General features: G+C 48.4%; 1 protein-coding gene across 1 annotated transcript in view; it reads left to right on the top strand.

The window, feature by feature from the left end:
- Positions 1–10,615, top strand: part of Plk1 (polo-like kinase 1) — a 14,828-nt gene that overhangs the window by 133 nt on the left and 4,080 nt on the right. The window contains exons 2-6 of the mRNA XM_013011167.1: positions 3–296; positions 1,011–1,179; positions 2,445–2,589; positions 3,869–3,962; positions 5,544–5,763. Coding sequence (XP_012866621.1) covers positions 3–296; positions 1,011–1,179; positions 2,445–2,589; positions 3,869–3,962; positions 5,544–5,763 — 922 coding nt within the window. The remainder of the gene's footprint in view (positions 1–2; positions 297–1,010; positions 1,180–2,444; positions 2,590–3,868; positions 3,963–5,543; positions 5,764–10,615) is intronic.

Here is a 10,615-nt window from a genome sequence, read left to right on the forward strand (position 1 = left end):
AGGAGATCCCCGAGGTGCTGGTGGACCCGCGCAGCCGCCGGCGCTATGTGCGGGGCCGGTTCCTGGGCAAAGGCGGCTTCGCCAAATGCTTCGAGATCTCGGACGCCGACACCAAGGAGGTGTTCGCCGGCAAGATCGTGCCCAAGTCCCTGCTGCTCAAGCCGCACCAGAAGGAGAAGATGTCCATGGAGATCTCGATCCACCGCAGCCTGGCCCACCAGCACGTCGTGGGCTTCCACGGCTTCTTCGAGGACAGCGACTTCGTGTTCGTGGTCCTGGAGCTCTGCCGCCGCAGGGTAAGCCGGCCGGGGAGGGCGGCGCGGCCCGGGGGTGCCGGGAGGGCTCCGGGGAACGGGGTTGGGGGGAGCCGGCGGCCTCCGGACGTCCTGCGGCAGGTGTGCGTGGTGGGTGCGGGTGAAAATGCTAGCTGGTGCCGGGCGCCGGTGGCTGACGCCTGACAGCCTAGCTACTCAGGAGGCTGAGGTCGCAGGATCGCGGTTCCAAGCCAGCCCGGGCAGGAAAGTTCCAGGCGACCCTGATCTCCAATGAACCACCGGAAAACCGGAAGTGGCGCTGAGTAAAAGAGCTCAGGGACAGCGCCCAGGCCTTGAGTTCAAGCCCTGTGACCACAACAACAACAAAAAAAGAGAAAAATGCCAGTTAGCTAGAGCTCAGGAGCTGCTCAAAAAAAAAAAAAAATCCCACACATCTAGGGCTGACCCAGACCTAGATCATTCGGAGTGGGGCAGGGTCCTGGGTCCTGGAGGAGGTGACTGGAACCAGACCTTGGGGGCTTTCGGGAAGGAAGGGGTACGCTCGTAGGAGGAAGCCCGGGAGGGGGTGCTGAGACTCATTCCCAGCTTGCAGACAGGGCCGGGGAGGGTCCTAGAGAGAGCATTGGGAGAGGCCATGCCGAAAGAGAGAAAGCTGCTGCACCTCGTTCTGGGCCTTCTTTCCTTCGCTGCCCTTCTTGGGCCTCAATGCATCCCTCCTCCCCTTCCTGCGCACAGTCCCTTCTGGAGCTGCACAAGAGGAGGAAAGCACTGACAGAGCCCGAGGCCCGCTACTACCTGCGTCAGATCGTCCTTGGCTGCCAGTATTTGCACCGCAACCGGGTCATTCACAGGGACCTGAAGCTGGGCAACCTCTTTTTGAACGAGGATCTGGAAGTGAAGATAGGTGAGATGTCAAACGCAAAGCTCGGCTGGAGCGCCTTTAAACCCTGGACAGCTGGATAGAAAGCTTGATTGACAGGGACTTGGATGTACTGCAGGGTATCCTGGGAAAGCAGCCCTAACTTGGGGATGCGGGCCCCTGGAAAAGGAGAGTCGTTCTGAGTTTTTGGCTCCAGTAAGCCGGGAAAACCACAGAGTTCACTTGTACCTCCTTCAGGAAACTTCTACTAGCCTGATCTTAACCTCTTTCTGGAATGTAAACTTTTTAAGCCCAGGCACCTGGCAGAGGCAGCTGGCAGCTCAGGAGAACACTGGTTCTGCCAAGCCAGTCAGGAAGCACGGAGCAGGAAATAGGAAGGAGAGAGGGAGGAGAGAATGGTGGAAGTCTAGGCCTGTGTTTTCTTTTGAAAGTTCCTTTTGAGGTAGTTTACTTTTAGGGGAGGGGGATTCCAGAAGTATGCTAGGAAACCTGGACCCTCAGTCATTTTCCAGTTTTGAAATTGCAAGGCTTGATGTAGTTTGTACTGGGAGTTCCTTTTAGATTAGAGAAGGCTGGGCAGGGCCAGTGTCTCCCCAGGGAGTCTCTGCTGCATTGAAAAGTGGCTGTGAGCTGGGCATGTTGGTGCAAGCCTGTAATTCCACCCACCCAAGAGGCAGAGTTCATTGCAAGCGCTGTATTCCGTCCTGTCCCTTTTAGATTCCCTCTGGCTTGCTACAATTCCTACTACTCTAATCATGTCTTTGCCAAATAGCAATCTTAAAAACCGTTAGTTTAGGCTAGGTGCTGGTGGCTCATGCTTGTAATTCTAGCTACTCAGGAGGCTGAGATCTGAGGATCAGGGTTCAAAACCAGCTCAGGCAGGAAAATCGGAAGTAAAAAAGCCAGTGGAGCTGTGGCTCAAGTGGTAGAGCACTATCTTTGAGTACAAAGGCTCCCAAGCTCTGAGTTCAAGACCCAGAACAGCATCAAAAACAAAACAAAAACATTAATTTCATAGACTAGAGGGTTACATTATGACATTTTCACTTGCACTTTAATTATTCACACATATCTTAACAGTATTTCTGCTTTCTTTGGATACCTTCCTTTAGAAGCTTGGTGAGGGGGATCCTTGGTAGGCTGTCCCCAGGCCAGCACTTTGGGCAGATTTCTGGACATCTCCTGTGGCATGCAGGGAGCAGAGGACTCTAGGGCTATATGCTCCAGCTGTCTGCAGTGACAGGTGACAAGCAGCCATCTCAGTAATCCCTTCCTTCCCTCTGTCCTAGGGGACTTTGGTCTGGCAACCAGAGTGGAATATGACGGAGAGAGGAAGAAGACCCTGTGTGGGACTCCAAACTACATAGCTCCTGAGGTGCTGAGCAAGAAAGGGCACAGTTTCGAGGTGGACGTGTGGTCCATTGGGTGCATCATGTAAGTGGAGGTGTCTCAGGTCTTGTTGGGCTTCTGTGGGGCTCCTGAACATAAGGCATTTGGCTGAGCTTATCCTAGAAATCATTGTGGAAAGGTGGTTCCCAAGGACAGGCTGCTCCCAGCAAAAGCCTCATTTCCACATTCTTCCCTTAACATTCTGGTACAGCTGGACAGCAGACCAGGGAAGGGAACCCAAGGCCTCCCCAACACTGCCCCATACCCTCCCCACATCATCTCCTGGGAACTTGTTAGGAATACATAATCCCAGGAACCCTACTCTTTTTGGATTCAAATCAGAATTCAATAAGATCGCTAGAAGAGTCCTTCTGTATAATAAAGAGAATTGATGGGCAAAATTGAATCAGGAGATGCCGAGGTGCTGATGGCTCATCCCTATAGTCCTAGCTACTCAGGAGGCTGAGATCTGAGGATCGCAGTTCAATCCCAGCCTGAGTAGCAAAGTCTAAGTACTTTATCTCCAATAAAGTACTCCGAAAAAGCTAGAAGTGGCACTGGCTTAAGTGGTAAGAGTGCTAGCCTTGAAGTGGGGGAAGGGGGAAGAAAGAAAGAAATTGAGCCAGGAGTTAGGCTGGTGGGGGAGGTGAGCACCAGCATATCTCTAGACCAGCAAAGGGTGTGGCAACTGGCCGACACCAGGGCCTGATCTGAGCGTTGTGTCAGCCTGCGTACCAAGGCAAGACACGGGCTGGAACAATGGCTTCCATACATTCTTTGCAGTGGAACTTTCTTCCAAATGAAAGACTACAAGTCTGGCCTGGGATTGTGGCTTAGTGGTAGAACACTTGCCTAGCATGCATGAATCCCTGGGTTCAATTCCTCAGTGCCACATACACAGAAAAAGCCAGAAGTGGCTCTGTGGCTCAAGTGGTAGAGTGCTAGTCTTGAGCAAAAGAAGCTCGGGGACAGTGCCCAGGTTCCTAGTTCAAGCATCAAAAACAACAGAAAAAAACAAAACTATAAGCCTTAATACAGAACAACACTGAGCACTCACTGCGGCCCAAATGGATAGCCAGCAGCTCCGAGGTCTTTGCACAATGTCTCCTAGCCCTTGCAGGCTAGAGCTGGACAGTTCCTGGCCCACTGGAGTTCAAGGCTCACTGGCCTCCTCCCAATGGCTCAGGCCTGCTAAACAGAAGGGAGTTTGTCCTTGGAGGCCTCTTAGTCGGTGACTATCCAAGGCTGCCCCGTTCCTCTGGCCCAGGTGAGTTCTTTGAGTTTTGGCAAGAATCTTGAGCTATATCTCACTGTGTGCCTCTAGGTATACCTTGCTAGTGGGCAAGCCACCTTTTGAGACTTCTTGCCTGAAAGAGACCTACCTCCGGATCAAGAAGAATGAGTACAGTATTCCCAAGGTATCTAAGATTATATCCCCAACCCCTCCCCTTCGGCTACTTGCTGAGCTTAGCATACCCTGGGGTTGGAGCCTCGAAAGCTTTGGATGCAGCAGAGAGGAAATGGGAGAAAATGGAAGTAAAAGTGCTCAAGCCTTGAAATTTCCCTGGCCACTCTGCAGGTCATGTGGGACAGATGGCTTCTGTGGTGAGTGGCCATCTAGAGGAAGGGACTCCTTGTCTGTGTAGTCATTTGCACAGGGGGTAAGCCACTGCGAAAGGCCACTTTGGTCTCTTTGACTTGTGGGAAGCCAAGCATCCTGTCTCCACAGAGGCAGGTGCAGTGAATGTGTGGCTAATGGGCCAGGTGCCCTTGGCTCAGCACCTGCAATCCCAGCTACTCAGGAGGCAGAGATGAGAGTATTGAGATTGGAGGCCAACCTGGGAAGAAATTCCATGAGACTCCTCCCATTTCCAATTAACCAGCAAAATGCTGAAATGGAGGTTCCAGCGGTGGAAAAAGTTATGAGCAACAGGAGCCCTGAGTTCAAGGCCTGATACTGACACACACGCGCACGCACACACACACACACACACACACACACAAAATGTGTCATGAGTAAATACTATTCCACTACTTTCTGGATGAGTGTTGTAAGAAAGAAAAAAAACTCCCAAGTTAATCTTGACTGTTAGGAAAAGGAAATGCCCCCCTCACTCTCCCTTCCTCCCTTTCCCTCCCTCTCCATCCCACTCCCTCTCTCCCCCCCCCCGCCATAAGGCTTGAACTCAGGGCCTGGGTGCTATCTCTATCCTCTTTTTTGTTTTGTTTTTGTCGGTCGTGGGGCCTGAACTCTGGGCCTGGACGCCATCCCTGAGCTCTTCAGCTCAAGGCTAGCGCTCTACCACTTGAGCCACAGCACCACTTCCGGCTTTTTCTGCTTATGTGGTGCTGAGGAATCGAACCCAGGGCCTCATGCATGCAAGGAAAGCATTCTTACCAATGAGCCACCTTCCCAGCCCCAAATTTGATATATATATATATATTTTTTTTTTGAGTCTAGTCGTGGGGCCTGAACTCTGGGCCTGGGTGCTGTCCCTCAGCTCTTCAACTCAAGGCTAGCGCTCTACCACTTGAGCCACAGCGCCACTTCTGGCTTTTTTCTTTTTGCTTATGTGGTGCTGAGGAATCGAACCCAGGGCCTCAGGCATGCAAGGCAAGCGCTCTACCACTGAGCCACCTTCCCAGCCCCTTATCCCTATCCTCTTGCTCAAGGCTAGCACTCCTTTGAACCACAGCTCCACTTCCAGTTTTCTGGTGGTTTATTGGAGATGAGTCTCATGGACTTTTCTGCCTGGGCCGGCTTTGAACTACAATCCCTCCTGAATAGCTAGGATTACAGACATGAGTTGCCAGTGCCTGGTGGAAAAGGTCTTTTCCCAGCATTTAGCATGACACTTGTCCCTTCCATAAAGCCAGTTGCTGTTGCTATGGTGCCGAGCTGTGAGGCAGTGGAGACCAGGCTGCTGGCTCCAGTAGGGGGCGCTGCAGTAGTATGCTCTGGTCCCCACTGTGCTTAAGGCTGCCCTTCCCCACTGCAGCACATCGGCCCTGTGGCTGCCTCACTCATCCAGAGGATGCTGCAGACAGACCCCACTGCCCGCCCCACCATTCACGAGCTGCTGGATGACGAGTTCTTCACCTCCGGTTACATCCCTCCCCGCCTGCCCATCACCTGCCTCACCATTGCACCCAGATTTTCCATCGCTCCCAGCAGCCTGGACCCCAACATCCGGAAGCCTCTCACGGTGCTCAATAAAGGTAAAGCATGGATGTGCATAAAATGCCAGAGCCTGACAGGTCATGCTTGAGGTGTGCTCCAGCCACGGAGATGGGTATAGAGTGGAACCTTGAATTCTAATAGGATGAATTCTGGTCCCCAGGCTCTTTCTCCCTTGTCCTTTAGGAAAAACAGTCTTCTGTCCAGATAACCCACTGGGCCAAGAAGTGGAAAGTGGATTGAATGTTAAACCTGAAAACTCTTTTTTTGTTGTTGCTGTTGGTCATGGGGCTTGAACTCAGGGTATTGTCTGTTAGCTCTTCAGCTTAAGATAAGTGCTCTACCACTTGAGCCACAGCTCCACTTCCAGTTTTCTGGTGGTTAATTGGAGATGAGTCTCATGGACTTTCCTGCCCAGGCTGGCTTTGAACCATGATCCTCAGATCTCAGCCTCCTGAGTAGCTAGGATTACAGGTGTGAGCCACTGATGCCTGGCCCCTTTTTGATTAGTTTTGACATTGGAGCTACTGGTCATGCCTATAATCCCAGCTACTCAGGAGGCTGAGATCTAAGGTTACACCTTTCAAAACCAGCCTGGAGAGAAAAGTCTGAGACTTAACCAGGAAAATAAAACAACCAGAAGTGGAGCTATAGCTCAACTGGAAGAGTACCATCCTGGAATGAAGAAGCTAAAGGACAGTGCCCAGGCCCTGAGTTCAAGCCCCAGGACTAGGGAAAAAATTCTTGCTATCAGGCCTCATCACAGGAAAATGGAAAATTCTGGCCACACACAATATAATATATAACAGTCCTTTTCTTCCTCCCTCCTCTCCCAAAGCAGATTCAATAATTACCAAGGGATGTGTGTGTGTGTGTATGTCCTGAGATTTGAACTCAGGGCTTGGGTGCTGTTGGTCTGCCTTTCAAGCAGCCTCTCCACTTAAACCTTTTTTGGTGTTCAACTGGAGATATGATGATTCTTGGAGACTTTCCTGCCCTGCTGACTTCAAATCACCATCCTCAGGTCTCAGCCTCTTGAGTAGTTAGAATTACAGGGTTAGCCACTAGCACGCACAATGTATTTTTTGTAGAGAGTTTTAAAAATTAATTTCAGCAATTGACCATTTGATTCTTTTAAGCTGTAGTGGACTTTTTTTTTTTTGGTCAGTCCTGGGTCTTGAACTCAGGGCCTGGGCACTGTCCCTGAGCTTCTTTTGCTCAAGGCTACCACTCTACCACTTGTGCCACATTGCCACTTCTGGTTTTTTCTGTGTATGTGGTACTGAGGAATTGAACCCAGGGCTTCATGCATGCTAGGCAAGCGCAGTACCACTAAGCCACCTTCCTAGTCCAAGTGGACATTTTCTTATGACACTAAAATGAAGTGCCCCTGGTTAGTTTGTCTTTCTGGATCTTGTCAGAGGACAGAGTTAGGAAATATATGTTTGAGGATGATCTTGTAATTCTGATATTTCTGATACATATTGCAGTTTGTTGGACTTGCTATGCAGACAATCCTTCATATTTTGCTCTTCCTGCTATATAGACAAGATGATAAGATATGTATAACTGCAACCAGTGGCCTCTTGAATTTTTTTTGGTCAGGCGGGCCTCACGTTGAGATCCTCCTGATCTCAGCCTTCAAACTAGTTAAGATTACAAACCTCAGCCACCATCCCTGTTCATATTGTTTAAATATTTTTATATTAATCCAAGTTTCTGGAAAGGAAGAACAGACAGAAAACTTCACCTTCTTTTTCAAATCTACTTTACCCAATCTTTCTCTCTGTCTCTCCTCTTTTTTTTTGTCAGTTGTGGGGCTTGAATTCTGGGCCTGGGCGCTGTCCCTCAGCTCTTCAGCTCAAGGCTGTTGCTCTACCACTTGAACCACAGCACCACTTGCTGATTTCTGGTAGTTAATCGGAGATAAGAGTTTCATGGACTTTGCTTGCCCAGGCCCCCTTTTGATTGCCCAGGCCACGATTCTCAGATCTCAGCCTCCTGAGTAGCTAGGATTACAGGCGTGAGCCACTAGCGCCTGGCTATCTGTCTCTTCATTTAAGAGTAGGTTGAAAACATTTTGTTCTTTATCCTTAACTTATACTTCAATGAATATTTCCTAAAAACAAGATTTCTGAACCCATAGTACACAGAGACACCATTGTCAGTTTGAGGTGCCTGACATTGATCTGATTGTCTTAAAGCAATAGAAAAACTATGGTTTTCTCTACTATAGGATTAATGCTATTCTTTTGGTTTTTTAATTAGCATGTGGTTAGTTGTGATGTTTCCACAGATGTACACAACTCATCCTTTACTGCACGCTTCCTTTCAGCGGATTTCATTGTTCTATTTTTCTGTATGCCAATAAACTATACCCACAATGTTTGTCCTCATTCACCTTTGCGAGTCCTCCCACTGGTACTGGGGTTTGAACTTGGAGCCTGAGCACTGTCTCTTAGCTTTTTTCACACAAGGCTGGGTGCTCTACCACTTGAGCCATACCTCCACTTCTGGCTTTTTGCTGGCTAATTGGAGGTAAGAGTCTTGAGGACTGTCTGCCTAGACTGACTTTGAGTCATGATCCTCAGATGTCATCCTCCTGAGTAGCTAGGATTATAAATGTGACCCACTGGCTCCCAGCTTTTCATTGCTTTTTTTTTTTTTTTTTGGTCAGTCCTGAGGCTTGAACTCTGGGCCTGAGCACTGTCCCTGAGCTACTTTTGCTCAAGGCTAGCACTCTACCATTTGAGCCACAGCACCACTTCCAGTTTTCTGGTGGTTTATTGGAGATTATTCCACCTGGCTTTGAACCTCCATCCTCATATCTTAGCCTCCTGAGTAGCTAGAATTACAGGGGTGAGCCAGTGGTGCCGTGTTCAGATTCATTTTTGTTTTGTTTTGTTTTGGGCCTGGACCCTGTCCCTCAGCTCTTAAGCTCAAGGTGAGCACTCTACCACTTGATAACACACCTGACATGACACACTCTGGCCCTTACTTTGACCTGCTGAGTTTTTTCCACTAACACCTCTTGTTATAGGCAAGGGTCCCATTCAGGGCCCCACAGGGCATTTTAGTTAATTGTGTCTCCTTATTCTCTTCCAGTCTTCTCCGTGATGTGTCTGCTTTTTTTTTTTCTTTAATGCAAGAATGCTGTAGAACTAACATGTCAACGATAAAGATTAAAGTACCTCACTGAATCCACGTTCCATAGTAGGGTGAATAATACTGATGTATTGGTTTCATGTGTTTAAATTCACTAAAATGATCCTGTGAATTTTTCCAGATTGCTGCAGAAGCAAGCTGGGGGTTGTGACTCACTGTCATCTCAGATGCTCAGGAAACTGAGCCCTGGAAGTTCATGGTGGCTCAAAGCTAGCCCAGGCAGGAAAGTTCGAGACTGTTGGCCTTTGTGTACAGTATTACTGTTTTCTTTTCCCCCTAGTGCTGGAGAATGAACATGGAGCCTCACTAGTGATTTTTCCGTTTCTTGCTCCTATGTTTCAGTTCAGTGGAATTTTTCCATAATGAAGAATTGTCCCTTTGCTACCATGCATTTGGTGTTTCATAGCAGCAATGGACTTACAGATTTTGACTTTCACTATTTGGGCTATAATACGGTTATTTGTCTTTTTTGGGGCTGATCTTGGGACTTGAGCTCAGGGACTGGGTGCTGTCCCTAAGCTTTTTCACTCAAGGCTGGTACTCTATTACTTGAGCCAAAGCTCTTGGTTTTGGGTGGTTATCCTGCTTGGGCTGACTTTGAACTGTGACCATCAGATCTCAGCTTCCTGAGCTGAACATGGAACATTTTTATTTATTTATATGTTTTTTGTTGGTCATGGGATCTGAACTCTGGGCCTGGTGCTGTCCCTCAGCTCTTCAGCTCAAGGCTAGTGTTCTACTGCTTGAGCCATAGCTCCACTTCCAGCTTTTTTCTGCTTATGTGGTGCTGAGGAATTGAACCCAGGGCCTCATGTATGCAAGGCAAGCGCTCTACCACTGGGCTACCTTCCCAGCCTGGAAGATTTTTAAAAAGCAAGAACAAAACAAAAGCTTTGTTATAGGAACTTTTCAAATCTACTTAAAGAGTACTGGGCAATGACTCTCCCAGGAATTTCCCATCTACTTTTAGTACTTAGTAGCCTTTGGCTAGGTGCTGGGATTACAGGCATGCATCATCATTCCCTGCTCCCTGCACATATTTATTTATGTATGTATATTTATTTATTAGTTTGTACCATCCTAGGGCTTGAACTCAGGACCTGAGAACTGTCCTTGATTTTTTTTTTTTTTTTTCCTGAAGGCTACCACTCTACCACTTGACCCTCAGCTCCACTTTCAGTTCTTCGGTACTTTATTGGAGATAAAAGTCTCACAGGCTGGCATTGAACCATGATCCTCAGATCTTACCTTCCTGAGAAGCCAGGATTACAGGCGTGAGCCACCAGCACCCGGCTTGAAATAAATTTTTTTATACAAAGAACATGTTGGTGGAAGAAAGGCTAATCATGTAAACACAAAGACAAAATCCTTTCATTCTAATGTCCATGGTTTCAATGCCTAACCTTTTAGATCGTGGCTATATATAAGCACATAAAGCAATTTGTAGGGTGGAAAAGTCTTAGGATTTTATTTAAAGGTCTGTGGACTTTGTCTCATTGATCTGTGTTGCTATTCCCTGGGATCCTGGACCCTGTTTGCATGCATGCTGATGTTCTTTAACTTTTGCTTGAATTAGAACAGTTTTTTGTTTGTTTTTTGGGTCCGGTCGTGGGGCCTGAACTCTGGGCCTGGGCGCTGTCCCTCAGCTCTTCAGCTCAAGGCTAGCACTCTACCACTGGAGCCACAGTGCCACTTCCAGCTTTTTCTGCTTATGTGGTGCTGAGGAAT

The sequence above is a fragment of the Dipodomys ordii genome, unplaced genomic scaffold (genome assembly GCF_000151885.1).
Source record: "Dipodomys ordii isolate 6190 unplaced genomic scaffold, Dord_2.0 Scaffold14, whole genome shotgun sequence".
Lineage (NCBI taxonomy): Eukaryota > Metazoa > Chordata > Mammalia > Rodentia > Heteromyidae > Dipodomys > Dipodomys ordii.